The sequence below is a fragment of the Sapajus apella genome, unplaced genomic scaffold (assembly GCF_009761245.1).
Source record: "Sapajus apella isolate SASKATOON/1434 unplaced genomic scaffold, GSC_monkey_1.0 scaffold34, whole genome shotgun sequence".
Taxonomy (NCBI): Eukaryota; Metazoa; Chordata; class Mammalia; order Primates; family Cebidae; genus Sapajus; species Sapajus apella.
The window spans coordinates 14,991,003-15,017,313 of record NW_022436974.1 but is presented as its reverse complement, the minus strand read 5'-3'; the positions used below and the strand labels follow the sequence as shown (position 1 = coordinate 15,017,313).

At 39.1% G+C, this 26,311-nt stretch overlaps 1 protein-coding gene across 1 annotated transcript in view; it reads left to right on the top strand.

The window, feature by feature from the left end:
* The first annotated feature begins 712 nt into the window (after positions 1-712).
* CCDC81 (coiled-coil domain containing 81) overlaps positions 713-26,311 on the top strand; it is a 41,160-nt gene continuing 15,561 nt past the window's right edge. The window contains exons 1-7 of the mRNA XM_032295843.1: positions 713-1,225; positions 9,930-9,991; positions 11,433-11,589; positions 16,443-16,699; positions 19,301-19,380; positions 21,578-21,699; positions 24,615-24,738. Coding sequence (XP_032151734.1) covers positions 1,147-1,225; positions 9,930-9,991; positions 11,433-11,589; positions 16,443-16,699; positions 19,301-19,380; positions 21,578-21,699; positions 24,615-24,738 — 881 coding nt within the window. The 5' untranslated portion in view covers positions 713-1,146. The remainder of the gene's footprint in view (positions 1,226-9,929; positions 9,992-11,432; positions 11,590-16,442; positions 16,700-19,300; positions 19,381-21,577; positions 21,700-24,614; positions 24,739-26,311) is intronic.

The following is a 26,311-nucleotide window of genomic DNA, read 5'->3' as shown; positions in this document are numbered from 1 at the left end:
GCAACTCAAATTCCCTTGAACACTGGAATGCATAAATTGTGCAATACTCATAAAAAGGAATAATATGCAACAGTGCAAATGATGAAATGATATAAATTTGAATAGCGCCAGACACAAAAGAATACATGCTATATGATTCCAAAGATTCAAAAGGCAAAAGGAACCTGCAGTATGTGTTGGCTAATGACTGGAGGGGAAATGAGGTGCTGATCTGTGGAATATGCTAGCATTCTATTTCTTGACCTGGATGGGGTTTGCATAGGGATGTTCAGCTTGTGATAATTATCAGCAGAGGAGAGAACATGCACAAAATTCTTAAGGATGAGACTGGTGACAGGTAGAAAAGAGTGGGAAATGACAGTAGTTAAAAAAAAGTCAATTCCCTCTTCCCCACTTCTCCAGCCCTCCATTCCTAGGAAGAGAGCCCACGGAAAAGCAAACCAAGAAACAAACTCCAGCTCCAACTCGAAACTCTCAAAAGATGTGGGGACTCAAATATCCATCTTTCTGGGCAAAAGGCATTCCTCGATTTGTCCAAGGTTCAAAACCTACCACTCTAACTACGTTTCTTCGCTGCCCGGGTTCACAGAAGTAAAAAACTATTTTTTTTTTTAGTTAGCACCAACTTCGCTGCCTCCAGCGCCCTAATCACCTGGGCAACCTGGAAGCTGCCCATCTAAAGGGGTGAGGTCGAATCCCAGCCTTGACGCCTTAGCAACCGAGCGAGCCTTTCTCGCGTCCCAGCGACGCGCCCCGCCCCGCCCCGCCCTTCTCTCTGCCGGGTCTATTCTTCCTGGTCCTACTCCCCTCCTCGAGGCTGCAGCTCACCCCTCACCGGGTCTCTTGCTGGTCCAAAAGGCTCGGGTCTGTACACTCAGTGCGGGACAGCAGTTCCGGCGGCTCCTGCGGAGGGAGCTGCCCAAGAGCCAGAGCAGTGGGGAGGGACAGGGAGAAAGAATGTTTTTTATTTAAGGAAGAAGAGAAAGAGTCAACAAATTCAAGATTTTCGTCATTCTTATTTTTTAAGGCACATCCAAAGCTCCGTGGAAAAGGGGCTGGAGTGTGAGAAAATCACTTTGTACACGCTCCATATAAGAAAGAAGAGACCCATCGAGGATTCAGTACGGAGTCAACTGGAAATTGGAGATGTTGGACACGATCGCCCCTGCCCTGCAGGACCTGGGCAGGCAGGTGCTGCCCACGCTGCCCTCGCTGAGCCAGGAGGGTAAGCGTTAAGTGTGTTGGGTAGCGGGGAGAGGGGTGGCCCCGGGAATTGAACCTTCATCTGCTTGTTGCGGAGGCAGGGAGATCCACGTTTCTATTCCCTGGTTCAGCCTGGCCTGCAGTGGCTGTTTCCTTGACAACTAGCTGGTAATCACAAGAGGCCCACGTTTGTCACCCAGAGACATTTTTCTAGTTTTGATTAAACTAGGTGATGCATAGACAGCGCTTAGTTCAGGGACTAGCACAAAGTAAGTGCTCAATAAAGGTTAGGTAAAAACAACCACTCCCACCCCACCCACTGGGATGGATGGATCACAACCCTTTTGCCTAACTAGATAAAAGAAGTGCAGAGACCCTAAATGGCTCCTTTTGAGAGTTCATGCAAAGACAGTTGCTTTTGTTGCCTTTGACATCATGCAGTTGCATTAAGAAAATGAGATGATCATAAAAAGATACAGGGTAAGTACTTTGGAAGGGGACTTGGCACCTTTTCAGAGAAAACTCATTAGGTTTGGTTAGTAGCAAGACAAGATCTGTTTTTAGCATCCTATGTAGAAGAGTCACCCCAAAGTGAGGCTCAGACCTGTCTGCAAACCATAGGAGCACTTTGGAAGAAAGGTGCTGCAAAAATGCAAGCTCTTATTATTATCAAGCCATTATAGCTTTGAGGTGTTGCTTAGGCTTTAACTAAATGATCACAGGAAATAAACAGGAACGGAAGCTTCTTCTTTCTCTTCCCCTGCATCACTCCCATCTTTTCCTCTCAAAATCATTCTGAAAGAACCACTGAAGATAAGGTTTTATGAATTTAAAAAACATTTGCTATATTTGTAAATTTATATATAGTCATTCAAGATACTTAGCAGTAAACATGTATCTATCATTATAGTCATACAGAGTATTTTCACTCCCCTCTGTTCTGCCTATTCACCCCTATCCCTGATCCCAAAGCTGACAACCACTGATCTTTCAATGTCTCCACAGTTTTCCCAGTTCCATAGTTGGAGTCATAGTCTTTTCAGATTGGCTTCTTTCACTTAGCAATATGCATTGTGGCTTGTGAGCTCAGTTCTTTTTAGTTCTGAACAATATTCCATTATCAAGATGTACCACACACCTTCCGTAGTTGCATTGCAGTCCTTGGATATTCCATTTTTTTTCTAGATGTATCACAGGTTTTTTTTTTTTTTTTAATCTATTCACTGAAAAACATCTTGATTGCTTTCAGCAATTATGAATAAAGCTGTTTTAAATATCTGTGTGCAGGTTTTAAAAAACTGGATATAAGGTTTTAATTCACTTGGGTAAATACCCAGGGGCATAATTGCTAGATGGTATGGTAAGAGGATGTTTAGTTTTGTGAGAAACTGCCTGACTGTCTTCCAAAGGGCTGTACCATGCATTCCCAAGAGCAATGAATGAGAATTCTTGTTGCTCCATGTTATTGTTGAGATTCGTTGTTGTCAGTATTTCAGATTTTCATCATTTTAATAGATGTGTGCATTGGTATCTCATTTTAATATGCACTGATGATATATAATGTGAAGCACCTTTTCACATGTTTTTTTTTTTTTGATGAGATATCTATTAAGTGCTTTAGCTCATTTTTAAATTGAGTTTTTCTTTTTTTAAAAGTGTTGAGTTTTAAGAGCTATTTGTATATTTTGCATGACAGTGTCTTATGCAAATATTTTTTCCCCATTCTGTGGCTTGTCTTCTCATTCTATTGACACTGTTTTTCACAGAGCAGAAGTTTTAAATTTTAATGAAGTCCATCTTATTATTTCTTGTTTGGATTATTACTTTGGTGTTACATCCAAAAAGTCATTGCTACACCCAAGATCATCTACGTTTTGTCCTATGTTGTCTTCTAGGAGCTTCATAGTTATGTACTTTATATTTAGGTCTATGATCCATTTTAAGTTAATTTTTGTGAAAAGTGTAAGGTCTGTGTCTAAGTTCATTTTTTTTGTTTTTGCATGTGGATGCCCAGTTATTCTAGTAACATTTGTTTAAAAGACTATCTGCTCCACTGCATTGCCTTTGCTTCTTTGTCTAAGATAAGTTGATTACATTTATATAGGTCTATTCCTGAGCTCTCTAATGTGTTCTATTAATCTATTTGTCTATTCTTTTGTCAATAACACACTGTCTTGATGACTCACCTTATTGTAAATCTTGAAGTTGGGTAGTGACAGTCCTCTAACTTGACCCATGTGTTATCTAGAAGCATATTATTCAGTCTCCATGTATTTTGGGATTTTCCATTTATCTTTCTGTTACTCATTTCTACTTTAATCCTGTTGTAATCTGAGAGCAGGCATTGTGTGATTTCTATCCTTTTCTATTTGTTAAGGTGTGTTTTATGGCCTAGAATATGGTCTGTCTTGGTGAATGTTACATGTGAGCTTGGGAAGAATGTGCATTCTGCTGTTGTTAGATAAATTAGTGTGTAGGTATCAACTATATCCATTCACTTGATGGTGCTGCTGAGTTCAACCATGCCTTTACTGATTTTCTGCCTGCTGGATCTGTTCATTTCTGATGGATGAGTACGGAAGCCTTCAAGTATAATAAAGGATTCGTTTATCTTTTCTTGCAGTTCTATTCGTTTTTGCCTCTTGTAATTTGACATACTGTTTTTAGATGCATACACATTAAAAATTGTTATGTCTTCTTGAAGAACTGAACCCTCTATGATTATGTAATGTTCTTTATTTTTGATAACTCTCCTTGATTTGAAGTCTGTTCTGCCTAAAATTTATATAGCTACCCCTGCTTTTTTTGTTTCTTTTGGTTAGCATTACCCTGGTATATTTTCCTCCATCCATCTACCTTTAATCTATGTTTTTAGATTTGGGGTACTTTTTTTTTTCTCCTGGTATTCCCATTATGGGTACACATCTTCTGCAGTTGCCTCACAGTTTTTGGATATTGTTTGTTTGTTTTTCCAGTCTTTGTTCACTTTCCTTTTCAAGTTTCCTTTTCACATCTTCAAGCTCAGAGGTTATTTACTAAGTCACGTCCAGTCTATTAGTAAGCCAATCAAAGGCATTCTTCATTTCTGTTACAGTGTTTTTATAGTTGCTAGCATTTATTTTTGGTTCTTTCTTAGGATTTCAATCTCTCTGCTTATGTTGTCCATCTGTTCTTGCATGCTGTCTACTATACCCTTAGTATATTAACCATAGTTGTTTTAAATTGCCAGTGAGATAGTTCCAACATCCCTGCCATGTCTGGCTCTGATGGTTGCTCTGCCTCCTCACATTGTATGTTTTGCCTTTTAGTATGCCTTGTAATTTTTTCTTGATAGCTAGATGTGATGTACTGGGTAAAAGTAACTGCTATAAATAGGCCTTTAGTAATGTAGGGGTACGGTGTGGGGAGTGGGGAAGAATTCTATCATCCTATGACCAGGTCTCAGTCTTTTAGTGAGCTTGTGCCTCTGGACTATGAATGTTACAAATGTTTCTCAGTTTTTTCCTTTCTCCTGAGGTAGGACAGAATGGCTAACATGGGGTGAAGTTGGTCATTTCCCTTCGCCCAGGTCAGGTAGGCTCTGGTAATATCTCAGCAGGTTAGGGTTTGGTGAACTAGTTTCTTCTGAGGGCAGGTCCTTAAGAACAATAGAGTGCTCTGGCATATTTAAAAATGGTATTTTTTTTCTTTCGCCAACAGAAGCACAAGGAGATTTTTCTCTCATATTTACCTGGATATTTAACTGTGGGAACCTGGCTGAGCTCTGGGAAGTAAACCTTACACTATGTGGGGACCCTCCTCCATGACTTGGTCCCCCTGGAGGTTTTAACTCTTGGTGTTGTCTACACTGAGCCTCCAGATATTTGTCAATTAAGTTTGGGTTTTCTTACCCTAGCATTGGTTCTTGGTGCTGTTTCTGCATGTGAGTCTGTTTTAGGAAACCATTCCTACTGGTATTTGCCCTTCTGTCTTTCCAGTTTTACAGTAGCAGTTTGCCCTGTATTCTCCTTTATCTTATGGGTCCAGGAAGAATTGTTGATTTTTCAGTCTGGTCAACTTTTTAGTTGTTAGGATGGAGAGGTGACTTCCTTACATACAGAACCAAGAACTGGAAGTCAAATGAAAATTTTTAATAGAGAATAAGGATGGGTGTGTGCCGAGAATGGCTAAAGAAGGGATAATTTGAGCTGAGTTGTGCAGAATGAGTTTAAATTAAGTGAATGAACTGCATCAGAGAGGTAGAGAGTGAAGGTGCAGTGAAAATGCCTTTGGCAAAGAGAATGACAGGGGCAAAAACTCTATGGTAAGAGTATGATGTAGCCAGGTACAGTGGCTCATGCCTGTCATCTCAGCACTTTGGGTGGCTGAGGCAGGCGGATCACAAGGTCAGGAAGATTGAGACCATCCTGGCCAACATGGTGAAATCCCATCTCTACTAAAAATACAAAAATTAGCTGGGCATGGTCATGCGTGCCTGTAATCCCAGCTTCTCAGAAGACTGAGGCAGGACAATCGCTTGAACCAAGGAGTCAGAGGTTGCAGTGAGTCGAGATCATGCCACTGCTCTCCAGCCTGGTGTCAGAGTAAGACTCTGTCTAAAAAAAAAAAAAAGTATGATGTGATGGAGCAACTGAAAGACAGTTATTTGGCTGCTCTGTAGATGTGGGGAGGGAGTATATTTTAAAGTAGGCTAGAGGAAAAGGAAGAGGTCAAGTAATGTGGGGCCTTGTAAGTCATATTAAGGATGTTGACCTTTAAGTTAAGCCTGATGGAAAGCCATTAAGTGTTTTGAGCTGGAGGTCAAGGAGATGTTGAATGATATGAACAGTTTATATTTGGAAAAGATCACTCTGGTTGCCATGTGGGGAATAAATAGGAGGGTCAGGCGTACCTACAGCAATAGTCTTGATGAGAACAAATGGTAGCTTGGTCTAAAACTGGTAGTAGTAGAAATGGAGAGGAATGCAATGAATGAAGGACAACTTGGAGGTAAAAACATACAGATTATGGTGATGGACTGGATGACTGGGGTGAGGGATAAGAGAAGTCTCAAGGATGGCTTCTGAGTTCCTGGCTCATATAACTGAATAGATAGTGGTGCCATTCATTGAGAGTGAAATCCTGGATAAAAGACAAGATTTAAGGGAAGAAAAATTATGGTTTTGGGCAAGTTGAAGGGCATTTGTGAGATGTCTAAGTAGGCAGTTGGATAAATGGGTCCAGAATCCCAAAGAGGAGGTGGCAAGGAGTCTGGGTCTGTAAATAAACATTCTGGAATATTCCTGAGTGTGGGTGTGACTGCTGAAGTGGAGAGTATAGAGTGAAAAGAGGAGCAGCCTAGGACTATACCTTGAAAGACCCTACCACTTAGTGGTTGGGTTGAGGAGGATAAGCCTGCAAAGGAGACTAAGAAGAAATGGCCATTTAGGAGAAAACCAAAATGATAGTAGTAGTATAAAAGCCAAAAAGAGAGGTGCTTAAAGAAAGAGCAATTGATCAACAGTGTCAGACATGGCTGAGGGCTCAGAAGAGGTGAAATTAAACACATTCATTGAATGTATTAACAAAGAGACCACTGGTGACTTCAGCAAGGGCTTTCTTTACTGGTAGAATGACAGAAGTTTAAGTTAAACTACTATTTATTAACTTTCACAAATGAGCTATTGCAAAGAGGATGAAAATAAACTTCAAACTCAGCAAAACACATAAATTAACTTTCATCAGTGTATATATTCATCATTGTATATTCTTGCTGGTTCTGTATATCTTAGAAAAGTTTAATAGTATGTAATTATAGTGCTTAGAAGGCTCTGTCATCATTTAACAGAGGTGAACTGGGTAAAACTTGAGTCCATGGAGGCAGGAAGGCTATGGGTCTTCCACGTAGCACACTGCTCTTTTTGCATTGCATTATGCTCTGGGAAAATGTTTCTTTGTTCAAATCATCCTTTACTATTCTGCTATACTATTCTGTATATCAGTATTTTGATTTTAGAAGGTAAGTTTATAACATCAGGAAACATCTGGTTTTTGACATTAATGTCTTTTTCAAGCATATATTATTATACAATTTACAGAATGGGCATGTGGCTCTTTTTTTTTTTTTCTATAATGATCATATATAAGATACAGTATTCCTGTTACTTGGCACTGTGTTCAAACATATGGTTTTTGAGTGCATGAAATGTTAAGAATTTTAACTCAAACGAAGATTGAACTGAATATAGAGTATATGTCTAAGGATTAGTTCTTTATAGTAGTGATTCTTGGCATTTCAGTGTTTGATTGAAATAAATAGCAACCCTGACTTCCCTTAAAATATAGAAGTACTATATTCTTCAATTTACTTTTTAGACTTGATATTTTTCATTTTGAGATTTCATGATATCCTCTCTGACTCTTTGGGATGTCAGAAAAAGTCAAATTTAGAAATTACAGTCTGTAAGATTTCCAAATCTATTCCGATTGAATTGCAGGGGCCTGAAGCTTCCTAAGGCAAATGACATACATAATTTCCTTTCTCTTCAATGCGAAACAGCAAATTTTAGTTTAGAATAGTTAGTTCTGCTCTTATATAATGTTGTCTATTAGGCTTTATGAAATAAAACAATACAGTGGGCTTGAACACATCATCCAAATGAAGAAAGACAAAATCCTCAGATTTTCAATTAAACTCAGCTGAGTCTTTTCACTGGAATTTGGTTGAAAACTATACACTTTCTCCTGGCTCTAATGAAATCATTTCCTCTTTAGTATAGTTGTTTTCCTAAAATATGAGCTTTTAGAGGTTAAAGACTTTTAGAGTCATAAATTTAACAATTTTGACTTAATAACTTTGAAAGTTCTGCATGTGCATCTGGATACTGAGATTTTGCCATCGTGAATTAATGAAATTTTTGGTCATAATGAAACTTTTAATTCAGTATACATTTAGCCCTGGTTCTTAGTTCTTAGCAGCCAGTAGTAGAATTCCTTGGGCTGTGGGGGTGGGGAAGGAATGGGGAACAATGTAGGATGGGCAGAGTAGGGGAAATGCCTGATTATAGAAAGTGATTAGTGAGGGGCAGAATCTTGGCCCTCATGCTCATTGTAGCATGCAGCCCTAATTTTACTAATGGGCGAGTGAGTTTCCATCACCAAACTTGTTCCCAGATATTCATAAAAGTCACTGCTACTTCTCATCCACCAAACCTGCCTCTTCCCTGGCCTATTAATAAAAATATTTATAACTCTGATACAGTATATCATAATTAAAGGACTCCAGTCTCTCTGCTTTAGTTAGTGGTTTAAAATGTTAGAAAAAAGATAAACTAATAAAGCAAGCAGCTTCCAAAGGGGAAAAGGGATTGGCCTTTTGTCACCAACTGCATCTGTGTCTCCAAATGACAGGCTGATTAATGTGACTGTTCTTGATTTTTATTGTGAGAATTAAAACTTAACACTCTTGATTTGCAAAGAGTTCCTAACTGGAAAGCATCTTTGATAAACACATTGGTTAAGTCTGGAATGGCAATGTTAACACAGATACAATTTTCTAGACTTCAAAATATTACCCATACCTAGAGTATATGTTCATATCACACATTAACACTTCAGTTATTGGCAAATACCTATTTTTCTACCACAGTTTTTTGGAACACAGCTTAGAACAAGAAGATAAACAAAGAAGGTTTCCTCCAATCACTCAAAATTGATAGTGCAAAGTGTATGCATTAATTCAAAGTAAAGCTCCTTGTACTACTCAAAAGTGCGTTTTTAAAAATTATTATTTTAGGCTGGGCACAGTGGCTCACTTCAGCCTCCTAAAGTGGATCCTAGCACTTTAGGAGGCTGACGTGGCTGGATCACCTGAAGTCAGGAGTTCCAGACCAGCCTGGTCAACATGGTGAAACTCCATCTGTACTAAAAGTATAATTAGCCAGTCATGGTGGTGGGCGCCTGTAATCCTAGCTATTAGAGAGGCTGAGACAAGAGACTTGCTTGAGCCTGGGAGGAGGAGGTTGAGGTCAGCTGAGACTACCACTGCACTTCACCCTGGGTGACAGAGTGAGACTCTGTCTCAAAAAATACGTTATCTATTTTAGATATACTATTAGTATATTTGTTATTTCCAGAACACAACATATAAGAAGCAATGAATTATGTCTGGTCCAGGAGCCCACAGAACACTAGTAGCACAAGTGACAGCTGGTAACTTAGCAGTGAAAGATGAGAATAAAAAGCAGACTTGAGAATTTAGCAAAAATAGAAGTGTAGGAAAAATTAATGTACACACAAGTCTTTCATGGCTTAGTGGCCTTTAGCCTTATTCTTGTGTTATGGAATGGTATGAACGTTTTTATTAGTCAAATGGCATATAGTAGACACCTGATAAATGGTTGCTGAATGGGTAATTAAGTAAAGGCTGGGTTATACTTGATTAACTCTAATTATAGAATAAAGAAAAGAGTGTGACAAAGTTCTCTTTGCTGTAGAAAGATTTTCTTTAAAAATTTATTATTATTATTATTTTAAATCACATCTTCCAAAGTTAAGGGTGTAAGCTTTAGTTACCAAGAAAACTAACTTTTGGGAATGGCCTTGTTCTTTGTTAATTCTAAATTAATCAGAAATTAACGTCATTTGCTTCCACATTTCATATTTACATTTTTATTTATTAGCACTAAAATACTATCACATGGGTACTCACACAAATTAAATTATTTCTGGTTACTTTTGAATTTCAGAAGTCTCTATTATCTGGGGGAATGTTTCAGAATTTGTGCAATGGCAGTTAACCCTGCACAAGGTAAGATTTATTAATTTATTAATTTAATTTAGTTAATTTGTCAATAAATTAAATTTCTTTATTAATTTTAGTGTAAGCTTCTAAAGGATTTTTCTTCCATAGTCTTGTATAATTTTACTGGGAGCAGGGCAGGGCAGTACACTTCAGAGCTATCCCATTTAACTTTCAGTCCTGTGATTTTCTGATGCTCATGCTTTGGACTTATGGGTAGTGCATTTAACAAACATGAATTTTATTTTTAGGTGATGAATTGTAAGTTCTGCTCTTCTGGGGTTACAGAGTGTAGTGCTGATCAGCCTGGGTGTGTGTGAAGAAACTAGATGAGTTCTGTTTGTCTGGAATCTGATAGTTCCTGGCATAGCTGTAGAAGGATATAACACTTCTTGTCTTGCCTTATTGCAGGGAATAGATTTTAATTGAAATATAAGAAGACTTGCCAAAATGAGAAACTTTGCCCAGGGCTGGACTGTTCCCTCCTGTTAAGTCTTGAGTTTAGATGCCATAGAACTGGATAGAGATTTGGGGAGGAGCCTGAGGGAAGCTGGGAAGTTATGGAACTTTTATACCCCATTCAGAGGTGCTACTGTGAGAGCTCTTGGGCAGAATTCATACTTCAAATTTATTTCATTTGGTTTGAGAATTTGAATTTGTTATCAACACTTAAACTTGGGGGAATTTATATAATGCTTTGGAACTTTTCCCCTCATTTTCATTGAAAAATCATCAGATATAACAATACTAGTCTTCCATTGCTACATGGTGACACGTTTGGAGTTCAAGATGCTCTCTTCCCTTTAGATGGCATGTGCAGTCTGTAGCCATCACATTCCCTGGCTGGCTACCTTCACTCTCTTGCTTTCTTTTTTGGCTCCTGTAGGCATTTGAGTTTGTAATCCTTGAGGTATGGTATCTCCAGGGAGACAGAAACTCAGTTTGAGAGCCAAAAACATTTGCTTCTGCACATCAGCCAGGATCACTATATTGCAGCATGATTTGGATGCTGGGTTGTCTGATTTTAAGTGGCAGACATAAAATCTAAAACTGGGAATAAGGAAGCAAAAATTCTCATACCCTCTTAAATTCCTCTAATGGCAGATGATTAAAATGTAAAATGTCACACAATTTCGGACAGGAGTAATCTTGGTTAAAGATTAAAAGATGCTATGGCATTCATACAGATTTTTTTTTAACCTTTTGATGATACACAGATGAGAGATCTGATGTCTGTAAATCATCATGGACCAATGTATTTCATTTTATTCTAAGCTTATTTGAAAACTTAGAATTATAAAATGCTATAGCTGTATACAGTCCTAGAGATCACTGGATTTTTAAGGCCTAAGCTTTCTTGTCAGGTTTTTTGGTTAATAATATTAAGGATTATTTTTTCTTCACTCCTTCAGTGAATTCTGTTATTTATTTATTTATTTTTTCCTTTCAGGGTGTTCATATTCCAGGATTTGGAACTTTTACTTTCATGAGACAAAAGCTTGAGGTGGGAAACAACAAATTTATCTTAATCCAGAGGCCCGTGTTTATCATGGCAGAGAAGCTAGTGCAAATCCATGGACTCAAACAAAACAAAGTATATACTCCCGGTAAATAATTTTGTGATGTAGGATTTTCCATGAAGGTTACTGTTCTGGGGATAAAAAAGTGAAAGAACAAAGCATAGACAGTGCTGCTGTCTTACCTTCTGATTTGAGGAGTCTGCTTTTCACAAGGTGCTTTTGGCAGAGGGAGGGGCTGAAGTAGAAAAATAATAAGAGTCTTCTTGAAGGCCATTTGAAACCCCAGTAACCTAAGAGGCAGGAATGAAAAACTCTGATGTGACATGAAGAAAAATTTATATAAAAGCCACACCACAGAGCTGTAAGCCCTTTATTCATATTTCAGATCCCAAGAAATTAAACGTGATTTTCTAAGGAAGAAAAAGTTACTTAGGATCTCTGGTTGGGAGAACTATAGTCAGTATCAGCTGCCAAAAAGATAACTGTGCTTCTATCATATGTGTAATCCGAATTATTAAAATTTGAAAGTTAGAAGTTGAATAATTCCATAAAGACTTAATGCATACCTTATATACCTTTCTCATACCCTAAAGCCAACCTACCTCCCTCCATCCCTTCCTTCATTCCCCTTCCCTCCCCTCCCCTCCTTTCCTTCTTCAAATATTTATTGAGGACCAACAATGTGTCAGACCTTTTCCAGGTGCTTGAGATAATAGTGGTAAACAAAATAGGCATAATCCCTGTCACAGGACGCTTCCATCCAGCTTTAGTGTGTGGACTTTGTAACACCTGCCTTGGTTATTTAGTGGCTTCCTGATTCCTGGCTGTGTTCCTTTTGACCTTCCTGATTGTCCCTGCTCATCGCCCAATAAGAGGCTGTAACTATCCTCTAAGTTAATGTTCCTGAAAGTTAATTTTCAGAGTCACTTGAGTAACTTTCTACTTTCAAAAGAATACTATACTGGAAAAACAAACGCCAACAAACTATACTTAGAATTTCTTAGGTGGGCTTGATGAACTTTTCAGCTATTTTTACCTAGAATTTTCTTTTCTTTTCTTTTTTTCCCCCTTTCATGGGAACAAGAAGAAAAGCCTAGAGTTTTATGTCAGAAGAAATATATCATATTTCATCAAAAACCTATCAGGGAAAATGAAAATAAAGCTAACATTTTTGCAAAAACATCTGTGCCTTAAAGTTCATTTTCCATCTTGGATCTTGTAGTCTAGTCCAAAAAAGTAGTTTAGATCTACAATTACATTTTTTACTAGGTGAGGCAATTTCAGAATTAGACATAGATGACTGAATTGGTTCAAAAGAATAATTCTAGGCTGGGCATGGTGGCACATGCCTGTAATCCCAGAATTTTGGAGGCTTAGAGGAGAGGATCCTTTGAGGTCAGAAGCTCAAGACCAGCCTTGGCAACATAGCAAGATTCTGCCTTAACATAAAATCATTTAAAAAAATGTAGACGGGGCCAGGTGCAGTGGCTCACGCCTGTAATCCCAGCACTTTGGGAGGCCGAGATGGGTGGCTCATGAGGTCAAGAGATCAAGACCAACCTGACCAACATGGTGAAAGCCTGTCTCTATTAAAAATATAAAAATTAGCCGGGCGTGGTGGCATGCACCTATAGTCCCAGCTACTTGGAAGGCCGAGGCAGGAGAATAGCTTGAACCTGGGAGGCAGAGGTTGCAGTGAGCCAAGATCATGCCACGCTACTCCAGCCTGGTGACAGAGCGAGACTCCACCTCAAAAAAAAAACAAAAACAAAAACAAAAAAACTTAGGTATGATGGTTCACACCAGTAGTCCCAGCTACTTGGGGAGGCTGAGGCAAGAAGATCACCTCAGCCTAGGAGTTCGAGGCTGCAAAATAATAATAATAAGAAGAAGACAAGGAAATAAATAAAAATTTAAAACCCTCAAAGAAAAATTTCTGTCTACAGTTTAGCTTTGGGGTTATGATTCTTTATCATTAATTAACTAGGTAACTGTATTAGTCTGTTCTCACACTGTTATAAATAACTACTTAAGACTGGGTAATTTATAAAGAAAAGAGGTTTAATTGACTCACAGGTCTGCAGGCTTAACAGGAAGCATGACTAGGAGGCCTCAGGAAGCTTTGGCAGAAGGCAAAGGGGAAGCAAGCACATCTTACCATGGCAGAGCAGGAAAGAGTGAGTGTGAAGCTGAAAGCGCCACACACTTTTAAACCATCATATCTCATGAGAACTCACCCACTATCATGAGAACAGCAAAAGGGAAATCCACCCCCATGACCACCTCTCACCAGGCCCCTCCTCCAATTTGACATGAGGTTTGGGCAGGGACATGAATCCAGACCATATCTGTAACTAATCAAACATTTTATAGTGGGTTTCAAAGATGAGTAAGACATAGGTCTTTTGACTCTAGCATAGACAATTAATATATAAGAAATGATGAAACATGATTAAGTGCTATAAAAGCTAAATTGATCAAAACTGGATCAAATGCTGTGAAGCCCAGAGGAGAGCATGCCTAACTCTGCATTAGGAAGATGACATGTGAAGAGATCTTAAAGGATGATAAGACTCTGTGAGCAGAGAATCTGGGAGAAGATATTTCAGGATCAATATGAACAAGTCAAGAATATAGGAAAGAATGCAGCCTGTTAGGGAAGTAATGGGTACTTCTGTATGGCCGAGTCATATCATTGTGGAGGCAAGCAGAGGAAGAAAAGATGAAAATGGCAGGTAGGGGCCAATTGTGAGGAGCCTTATATGGTGTGACAGGACTTTAGAATTCATCCTGTAGGCACTGAGGAGCCATTGAAAATTTTTGAACAGGGAATTATCTGTACAGATGAGATTAGTTTAGAAAGATACTCTTTCAGTTACAGTAGTTTAGTAAAATATAGTAAAAGCCTGAATGAAGACAATGGTCATCAGGGGAGAAATGAGGGTATCTACTCATGACACATTTCAGATATAGAATTGGTAGGGCTTAAGTTGAAAGTGGTTGGTAGGAAGAGGAAGGAAGGCATTTAGTATGACTCAGATTTCTTGGTTGGAGAACAGATGGGTACTCATGCTATTAACTGCCTTTATAGAGAATGAAGGGGAAAGGTGGATTTTGGTAGTGGACAAAATAGTGAATTTGCTTTTGCACATGCTGAATTTGACATACATGTAGGGATATTTAGGTAGAGGTGATTCCAGAGCTTAGGAAAGGGGTGGAGACTAGAGATCAAGATTTAGATGTTTACTCAGGAGAGGATGTACACTCAGAAGAAGAGATAAACAAGGGAAAAATCCTGTAAAACAAATAAACAAACCTCAGTATATTATAAGAAGTAGAAGAGGAGGGAAGCCAGCAAAGGGGACCAAGGAAGAGGAAACTGAAGAACCAAGAGTGGTATCATGTATACAAGAAAAAAAAAAGGGAGGTCATGAGATATAGGATTTGCAAAGTGTCCACTGACTTGACAATCATGAGATGATAGTGTCCTAACTCAGAGGAGTGGTTTGGAAGACACATTGCAAAGAGGGAGTGGGAAAAGGGAGGGGAAAATCCAGAGGCAGGCAACACAGCCTTCTTTTTAAGAAATCTGCATATTTTTTGTCTGGCATCCAGAAAAAAAAAATGAAATTTGCATATTTTAAAAAAGGAGGGAGTTGGCTAGAATTACTGTTAAATTGTGCAGGAGACTGCTGTGAAGCTCATGTCTTGTTAATTCTCATCATTCAGCAGTGGTGGACATTTGAAAGGATAACTCACGCTTACTGAGCAAATGTTTAGAATATTCTCATCTTCTCTGTGTCCTGTTTATCAGTGGACCTTGTTGTTGTCTCTCTGGCTTTGTCATCTTGATACTCTTTGCTATTTACCCGTTTTCTGACTTGTGAACTTTATATTGCTCCTACATCTGTTCTAGTTGAATAGATCCTGTGCTTCCTTCAAGATAGACATAATTGTATTCCTTTGTAATGTTACATGTGGACTCATCAGAGAGAAAAAGCTTTATGTGAGTCATTCAGTCTGACACCCTTGTATAAGACCCTATTTCATTTAAATGGTAACTTCTAGTGAAGATAGCTATCTTTTAAAAATATTCAACACTTGTAGGTATTTGTAATCATGTAAAAATGTCATAATAACTGGAGGATATAGGCAAACAGATCAGCTCATTCTTGTACTGCTATAAAAAATTACCTGAGACTGGGTAATTTATAAAGAAAAGAGGTTTAATTGACCCATGGTTCCACAGGCTGTACAGAAATATGGGTCAGGAGGCCTCAGGAAACTTACAATCATGGCAGGAGGCGAAGGGGAAGCAGTCATGACTTACATGACTGGTGCAGGATGAAGAGAGAGAGAGGAGGGAGGTGCTACACACATTTAACAACCAGATTTCATAACTCACTCACTATCATGACAACAGGGGGATGGTGTTAAACCATTCATGAAGGATCCACCCCCATGATCCAATCACTTCCCAAAGGCCCCACCTTCAACACTGGGGATTACAATTTGACGTGAGATTTGGGTGGGGACACAGATCCAAACCCTATCAGCAAATATTTCTGCAGTATGTCCTGAAAGATAAGGGAGATGAAGATTTTAGGAAAACCTCTGAGGAAGAGAAGCAGTTAGTTATTACCATGTGTCCTAGAGAAAATCAAAAGCTTGTCTACAGTATTATTTAGAAAGCTAATTGTCCTTATTTTGAGCATTGAACATTATACTTTTAGAGAAAATTGTACTGATTAATATGTTAGTTACTACTTGTGTTAATTGTCTGCAATAATAATATTACACTGGGTACAACTAAAGGCTTTAACCAGAGGATTTTATTTTAGGGTACTGAGAATCAGATAATTATTTGTGAGTGTGTATGATATGTACTTATTGTAATCACCACTTTCTTTCTTCCATCCCAACTGTCTTTTCTCCTCTAGGTGATATCCCAATTGTTCCACTTAATTTTGTCATGATAGCCCTGGAGGGTCCATTTAACAGAGATGTAGTGGAAGGATGTGTGAAGGAGACGTTGCTTTTTTTATCGCGATCCATTTCCATGAAACAAAATGTGGAGTTTACATTCAAAGGAATTGGGGTCCTCATGATCAGAGACAGCAAAGTGAAGATGAGGTTTTATAAAGACTTCCTTTGTACCATGGATGGAAGTGGGGCTATAGCAAAGGCCCTAGCAAATGTAAATTAATGTTTTCCTTCTCCTAAGTCTTCTCCTAATTGTAGTTCTGACTCATCTAGAGGTGTGTTGTAATTAAGAAAAACGAAGGTTGATATATTTTGAGTGACAGTTACCTGAAGTGCATGGACGTGCTTGTTTATACATGATTAACTCTTTGACAAAAAAGGAGGGCAAAGGAACTTTAGGTGTCAAAGCCAACAGGGATATAAATTGTAATGGAAACTCTTAGAAATCTGAACATTTTATAGTACCTTATAGGTTTTTTGTTTGTTTGTTTTTTGAGACAGAGTCTCATTCTATCAGCCAGGCTGAAGTGCAGTGGCACGATTGCAACTCACTGCAATCTCCAACTCCTGCGTTCAAGTGATTCTCCTGCCTCAGCCTCCAAGTACCTGCAACTACAGGCACATGCCACCATGCCCAGCTAATTTTTGTATTTTTAGTAGAGACAGGGTTTCACCATGTTGGCCAGGCTGGTCTCGAATTCCTGGTCTCAAGTGATCCACCAACCCTGGCCCCAGAAGGTGTTGAGATTACAGTCATGAGCCTCCACGCCTGGCCTATAGTTAAAAAACTTCTTCCACATGTATTATTTTATTTGAGTCTCAAAATATTATACAAGCAGCATTATTATCAACCTAATTTTACAAGGGAGAAAAGTAGGAGCTCAGAGAGGCTATGCGGGAATCCCGAGGTCAACTACAAGAACTGGAATTCACGGCCAGACTTCCTAACCACTCAGTTTTTGCTGGTTCTACTATTTTATTTTATTTTTTTAATGTCAGTTCTACTATATTTTAATGAAAGTATACAACAAAATTTACTTTGAATCATGGAGTTTTTAAATCTTTAGCTTTTAATTTGCCATGTTGTAGGTGAAATTTCCTTATTGGCATCATTATTGTCAACCATTAAGTAGCTGGTGTGACCTTCATACTAAGTTGGATATAGCAGATTTTAAGCAAATGAAACAGTCAATCTACAGGATTTATTGAATACTTAGTGTACCTCAGGTACTCCTGTGGGAACTAACAAAGTAGACATGAATGAATTGAACTATGATGGAATGTTATGTAATCCTGTATCCCCCTAAAGCAAAACCCTGATTTTTTAAATGAAAAGGCTGTTAATATCAAAGTCTACCCATTTCTCCTTTTATGAAACTCTGGGATAGGGACTTAGGAAATAGAGTTGTGCATAATGAAACTCCTGGTGTTTTTTACACAAACTGATTTCATGTAGGAATGCTAACAGGACTGCCAACTGTGTGTGTGGAAAGTGGGAAACACATGCAGGAGAAAACTTTGCTTTTCCATGAAAACACAAGGCAAGATTTGCAAGTCCATAAGCAAGGCCAAAGTGGCTAGCTCATCTTTAACCCTCAGGGATTCTGCTGAACTTTGTAGCTTCAATATGTGTTTAAAAGAGAATATAGCTTCAAAACCAACCTGGTCAGTCCCTCTCTGGCCCCGGCCACAGGGTGGGCAGAAAAAAAAAAAAGAGAAGATAGTGTTTCCCTTAACCTGCTGAACTCTAAAGCACATCTTTTAAAGAACGTTTTCCAAAAGAACTAGTCCTGAGAGATGCTCTATGAAAAAAGAGTTTGGAGGTCAAACTGACTGAAACTGCTGATTGAATCAATCACCCTCATGGACAGAGGGACAGAACACATCAACATGTTAAAGGAGCTGAGAAGTCTGGCTGGAAAGCAGTCAGTTTAACTGCCTGAATGTATTTAATCATGGAATTCTAGGTTAATCCAATATCTCATTAATGTCTCATTAGCTCTGTAAAACACATTTTGGAAAACTGCTGTAAAGTGGTGGGAGTGAGAGTTTATTCCCAAATGGCCTGTAACTTAAAACTGTCTTGTAGAGTAGTCCCCCTGGAAAGCTGTGTGCTTATTTCAGTAATGTTGCTTTTGTTAGAAATATTTTCTATATTTCTTTTTGGGAATTCCCTTTAAAGGCTTTTGTAAGCTATAGCATTCATGCAAAAATAATGATTTTATATATTCTATACTAAAAATGTGACAATGTGTCTATTATAATTATATGATAATTATAATAGCCATTTGTTCAGTATTTACTATGTGCTAGCTACTTACATAGAGCACCTCATGGAAGTGCTATTAGATCCTTTTATTATCCCCACAAACCTTAGTACCTAAGGCCACATACCTGTTAGCGGTGTAGGGATTTGAACATGAGCCCACCTGACTGGAAAACCCTTCTCTTAATTGCCTAATTTGGGCCAAGAGTGGAATTAGACAGCTTGCTCATTTTCCATGTATTTTTAGGAAGTCTGCTATCTTTTTAAAGATATCTAAAATAATCTGTTAACTCTGAAGGCAGTTCCCAAAATGGAAATGGTTTGAGAAAATGCAACACCAATGGAATTGCTGTGCAGCTACCCAGGGTGATTACTTTGATGAATGAGATCATTTCTCATTGGATTTTTAAGCTCTGGACTTTAAGCACTAAACAGAAACAATGACAACAGAAGTATTGTGGTAGGCTTGCCTATAAGCCTGCAGTTTTTTATTTGTCTGAGTCCTGGACTGCAGCCTACACGTAACCTTGCTCTCTCTCTATGCCCTAGAGGCCTGGCACTGTGGACTCGGTGTTGTCTAGCAGAGATGCCCTGGTGAAGCGGCCCAACAGTGTGCTTGTGTTTCCAAAGTGAGTGCTCTGCTTCATGGGTTCGGGTTCCTCGAGGCACTAGTGCTCCGTGGTGATCTGCTGAATTGACTGAACAGTGTTTCTCATCTTTTTATAGCTCATGCTCCTTTTAAAGCATTCTGTTTGTCTCTCCCTCTCTAAATGCACCAACAAAGAAGAGTTTAGTGCATACATTTTATGTAGTTAAGCTAAATAACAATGGACATGTATTCTCCACCCCAACCCCCACCCCACCAACCGAGTCTTGCTCTGTCACCCTGGATGGAGTGCAGTGGTGCAATCTCAGCTCACAGAAACCTTTGCCTCCTGGGTTCAAGCAGTTCTTTCCTGCCTCAGCCTCTCAAGTAGCTGAGATTACAGGTGCATGCCACCACGCCTGGCTAATTTTTGTATTTTTAGGACAGACGGGGTTTCACCACATTGGCCTGGCTGGTCTTGAACTCCTGGTCTCAAGTGACCCACCTGCCTTGGCCTCCCAAAATACTGGGGTTACAGGTGTGAGCCACCGTGCCTGCACCATTTATTCTTCTTAAAAATTACCTTTCGCTCCCTGGAAATTCTGATACTACTTTCCAGCAACCTTAGTCCCTGCAGTATTAGTAAAGCTCTTCTCACCTGCTGAGCTTTCCTTTACTTTGTGCTGCCTGCTTTTTCTTCCTGCAGTTCAGCCAATTTCCTCTCTGAGCTCTGATTTTTACCACTAAATGGGTTAAAACAGATAACCAGATAAGTTAGAATATGGAAATAGCTCTACTCCATGAGTGCAGTGGGTGTTACCGGTGACGGCATATTACTGTATTTAATCTTCATGACAACCATGTGACATATGTATTATAATTCTCCATTTTATAATGATACAAAATTAATTTTTTTCTTTTAAATAAATGAAGCAACATGGTGCACTATTGAGAACAATGGAATAGGAGTCAGGAGACTTCAGCTTTATTTCCAGTTTGGCCATCACTTATTCATTGTGTCCCCTTAATTATGTTCATAATTTTAATTGCTGTGCCATTAACCACTGTGCATTTCAGGTGGAGGGAGTTTGGAGAATAATAACTAGCTTCCTAAAGATTACTTTAGGAAGTATGAGTAAAGTATAAAAGTATGAGAATTTCTCAGGTGTTTTGAGTGTGACATCCTCTTGTGTTTGTTGCTTTGGACCAACCCCCTCCTGGAAGAGCTGTACGACACATACCTCAGAAGATTCAGTGTGAAGGCCAGAATAACCTTAGAGATTGTTTAGTTCAACCCTCTCTTGCACATGAAATGGCCATGCAACTAATAAGCAGCCAAGCTAGAAATAAGACCATGGCTCCTGGTCCAGTGTTCTTTCCATTTCACCGTATTGCCTTACTCATTAAAAATAAATCACTGGATTGAAAACAATTTTATTTTGATTGTTTTGGAAGGCAAATGTAGCTGTTGCCTTTCATATATTTTGGCTTCGGCACTCCAGGGGGGAAATAATTATAGTTGGTCAAAGAACAGAGATGGAGGATCCATGAAATCAAGGGCCTGGAAATGGACATGGGGACTTAAATACTCAAAATAACTGTTGGTGTTTTATTTATGTGACATTTGGCCCCTGAATTGACTGAAAGTATCCCCACCCTCACTCCCTACTCCAACCTAGTACTCTGTGCCTGAAGCCAAAGAAATCCTACAACTACACACACTAACTGAACATCCCCCTTCCTCCCCCACTACAAATTGTACCTTTGCAAGTCCTTCACTTTTGTCTGGGGTGAGGATGAGGAAGTGAAGTGGAGAAGGAAGGAGGAGACAAATGGTTATTTTGGGGCATACTCTACCAGGCTATTAAGCCTTACCTTCAAGCTATCCATAACCTCCTTTCACTGTATCACTCCATATCATCTAGTTACAGAACTAGGATATAGAAAATTCAAATGGAAACAAAAACCAGTGACTTAAATAAAGGATGTCAAGGCAATTTCTCTATATGCAAGCTGCTTTTGAGCCTAGTTATAGAGGGGAAGGTCTTGGTCAGCTCCCAGAAAGCCTTGGAAGAAATTAATATATGATATGTATTCAGCAAATCAGAGCACTCATCCCTTGAAGAAAGTGGGCTATTTCAAAATCAGCCAGCTGGATGGGTTGCTTCCAAGAATTGAGAGTTCACACAGTCACCTGTTCAGGTTCAGTGCAGCAGAAAAACATATTGGCTTATTCCTAGGATTGAGCTTAAGGAGATGGAGAACAAACTGCCTATGGAGACCCTTGTAGAAGAATGTGGAGCAAATAAAGAAAGGAAGTGCAACTTAAAAGACCAGTCAGACAAAGAAGAAGGCATCAGAGGTAGGCCAATGATTTCTAGGTATAATCTGTCCCTCTTTACTGCTATGAGCCAGCCATATTTGCTTAGCCCAAAGTAAATAAAGTTAAATTTATAAACTATCACTGTATTATTATTACTTTTTTTTTTGAGATGGAGTCTCCTTGTTACCCAGGCTGGAGTGCAGTGGCATAATCTCAGTTCACTGCAACCTCCACCTCCCAGGTTCAAACAATTCACATGCTTAGCCTCCTGAGTAGCTGGGATTACAAATGTGTGCCACCATGCCTGGCTAATTTTTTTATTTTTACTATAGATGGGGTTTCACCACATTGGCCAGGCTGGTCCCGAACTCCTGACCTGAAGTGATCTGCCCACCTAGGCCTCCCAAAGTTCTGGAATTACAGGCATGAGCCACTGCACCCAGCCACAAATAATCACTGTATTATTTCTAACAAATATGTTCTATTCCTAGAATCCTGCATCTGACCTTAATTATGAGCTTAATTACTTTATGAGCCTTAGATCATATGACTCTCAGGGTCTTAAGTCATCAACTCTTGGCTGGCTCCCCAAAGCTGAAAGGGTCCAAAACTCAGATGACTACAGGGTCCAGGCAGGTAATGCAAATGCAGGAAGTGGTCTGGATACAAGTGAGTTGGAGATATGTTAGCTTAGTTAACATTTCTTATGAAAAATGAAGAGTGGCAGTTTTACCACTTGATGTCTATAGAAGAAAGCTAGATTCTCATACTTTTGTTTGCATCTAATCTGTTGTGATAGGTTGTTCAGGAGGAAGCATATGAAGAAAACCCTAGGATTCCAAAGTTTTTTTTTCAACCAAAGACTTTTTTTTTTCTTTTTGAGACGGAGTCTTCCTCAGTTGCCCAGGCTGGAGGGCAGTGGTACGATCTGGGCTCACTGCAATTTCCACCTCCTGCTTTTAAGTGATTCTCCTGCCTCAGTCTCCCCTCGAGTAGTTGGGACTACAGGCATATGCCACTATCCTCGGCTAATTTTTGTGTTTTTAGTAGAGATGGGGTTTCACTATGTTGGCCAGGCTGGTCTCGAACTCCTGACCTCAGGTGATCCACCCACCTCGGCCTCCCAGAATGCTAGGATTACAGGTGTGAGTCACAGCATGAAGCCCCAAAGACATTTTGAAAGGGTCCTAGGGACCCTAGGGCTTGTCAGGCCACACTTTCAGAACTGTTCCTCTAGTAGATTATTGCTTTGTGGAGCTGTGGCCCAAGTGGTATCAAATCTTCTGATTTTTCCAATTTTAGTATATGTACTACTGAAGTGAGCACAAATCTTCTGATTTTTCAAAAGAAGCAGAGATCCTTACTTTAATGTGAAATCTATTGGTTGTTAAATGTTGACAAATTTTATTGATATTAAAACCAAAAAGTGCTAATTAGGCCAAACAAAACATACCAATGGGTGAACATTGGCTTGTGGATGTCAGTTCTATGTGTGATCTACAGGATCGCATGTAAACTTTTAGCCTAATATTCACATGCTTTCATTTCTCTAGTCTCACCTCTCACTGTGCCCTACACAGACCCCTTCTTTGGGCAGAATTATCTATTCATGTTCTTTTTTTTTTTTTCTCTTTGAGATGGGGTCTACTCTGTCACCCAGGCTGGAGTGCAGTGGCACAATCTTGGCTCACTGCAGCCTCAATCTCGTGGGCTCAGGTGATCCTCCCATCACGGCCTCCTGAGTAGCTAGGACCACTGGTGTGTGCGACCATGGCTGGCTAATTTTGTACTTTTGTAGAGACAGGGTTTTGCCATGTTGCCTAGGCTGGTCTTGAATTCCTGAGCTCAAACGATCTGCCACTTTGGCCTCCCAAAGTGCTGGAATTTCAGGCATGAGCCACTGTGCTTGGCCTATTCATGCTCTTCTAACATGCCTGCCCTTCCCCAACTTCAACCTTTTGTTCATTTTTTTTCCTGCAGCCAGAATTGTCCTTTTCTTTCAATCTATCTCCATCCTACTTACCTTTTAGTGCCCTTTTCACATCTCACTTCCTCCATGAAAACTTATCATTGAATTCTGAAGTGGTTTGTCTCCTCTGAACATGTCAAATGTTTAAAGACTGCAACATTTGGCCAGGCATAGTAGCTTATACCTGTAATCCCAGCACTTCGGGAGGCTGAGGCGGGGGGATCACCTGTGGTCAGAAAACCAGCCTGGCTGCCATGGCAAAACCCCACCTCTATTACAAATACAAATACAAATACAAAAAAAAAGAAAAAAAAATTAGCTGGGCATGGTGGCACATGCTACTTGGGAGACTGAGGTGGGAGAATTGCTTGAACCCGGGAGGCAGAGGTTGCAGTGAGTTGAGATTGGCTCACTGCACTCCAGCCTAGGTGACATGGCGAGACTGTCTCAAAAAAAAAAAAAAAAAAAGACTGCAACATTTATTGTGACTTAGACATTTTGCATCATTGTCCTAAGTTGTTAGTTATTAAATATATATAAAGCACTTAGCACGGTTAGCACATAAGATGACCTCCAAATGGGAGCTCTTACTTTTTTGTTTATATCTTATTTTTCTCTTCAACTATATCTATTGAAAGATCTTTACAGGCAAAATATCTAAATCTACAGACATCAAAGTTGGGAAACTGCCACTGTTCATTTTTCTTAAGAAATGTTAACTAACTAACATGTCTTCTGGTCATGTTATATTCAGCCCACTTCTTCCATTGTATTACTTGCCTCTTTGTATCCTCTAAATGCTTAGCACAGTGCTTTCTTTGCAGATATACAGCAAAAACATTTTTTATACCACAATAGGACAAAGGATGATTATTTAAAGATAAGAGAGTATATCAGATAGGAAAATTTCTCTTGGCAAAAACTACCCAGTTAGTGGTTTGAGAGTTGACAGGAAACTCACTTTCATTCATTCTTTATTCTATAGATATCTCATCACCCAAGAGACTTCGAGATAGACAAGCTTTGTTCCCTGCCAGAGTGACAAATGTCAGCTTGCTAGAAAAGTCTGAGCGAAGTGGGAGTGGTGGGAAGATTATGACCCCTGAAAGGTAATGCATTGACTTTTTTTTCTGTTGTACTTTACTAAGAATATTTTTGAGTCATTGCTTGATGTGGGGAATTGTAATTGTTTGTTAATTCAGTTATCCAGTGTTGAGAACTTTCTATATGCAAGGTGATAGAAATAATAAAGCTGACCAAAGTTCACCACCTAGTGGGAAAGCCAGACATATGCAGATGGATAAATTGCAATTCAGTGGGATATGTTATGACACAGATGGAAACAAAATAGCACAGAGTTGGGATCATCCAACTTTTCCTGTAGATTTGGGCTTCCCCTGTTTTCTGAGTGCTTGGATATTATGATCTAACACAGTGTTATATTTACATCAAATTGCAAAGTAGTTTTGCCTAACACAGCTGGCACTCCATTAGTTCTCAATAAACATTACTTGAATGAATGAGTGTATTACAATTTATCATGGTTGTTTTCTTCCTGTGATGGTATGTCAGAAGATTTCTATAATATTTTCTCCTTCTCTCTTTGGGTAGGATACTTTTTAAGACCTCAAATCAGTCAACCATACTCAACCATGCTCATTAAGTGTTTACTGAGCACCCAACTTTGTACTTTGCATTGTGTTGCCAAACTTCAATTTATTAATGTGTCAAAATTTATCAGCTATCATATGTGCAATTTATGTACTTTGTGGATTACTAAAGTCATGTTCAAAACTCTAAACATGCTTGTTTTGGATAATATCACTGTTATGAAAGATAATTGACAATTCGATGTATAATCCCTGGGAATTTAATTCAATGCAACAAACACTGACCACCACCATGTGTCAGGTACTATTCTAGGCACTGAAGATTCAGAGTTACGTATGTATAAACCTGCTATTATAAAACTTACAATCTTGTAGGAAGACTGAATTAAATAAACAATGCATGCAATGAAGACAACAAAAGTACAGAGCTTGACAGTTGTCCTGATGCAATGTCTGAGTCAATCTGATTGTCATTCTTTCTTGTAGCTTTTAAGAATCTTTCTTATTTCTTGATGTTCTGCATGACTATTCTTAGGAGTCATGACTTTCTGGAAAATTCTTACCTGTTATTTTCTAGAATATTGTTCGTTGCCATTCCCTTTATTCTAAAAATTCAGTCCAATTAAATTCATGTTTGAGCTTCTGAATCTGTTCTCTATTTCTCAACTTACTTTTAAATATTTTCATTCTTGGCTGGGTGCCGTGGCTCACACCTGTAATCCCAGCACTTTGGGAGGCTGAGGTAGATGGATCACAAGATCAGGAGTCTGAAACCAGCCTGGCCAACATGGTAAAACTAAAAATACAAAAGTTAGCCGGGCATGGTGGCAGGCACCTGTAAATCTCAGCTACTCAGGCGGCCGAGGCAGGAGAATTGCTTGAACCCAGAAGACAGAGGCTGCAGTGAGCTGAGATCATGCCATTGCTCTGCAGCCTGGGCAACAGAGCACGACACTGTCTCAAAATAAATAAATAAAATAATAATAATAATAAATATTTTCATTCTTTGAGCTGCTCTTTAGGTGATATTATCAGTCCTATTTTCTAATGAATTAATACTAGCATTAGTATT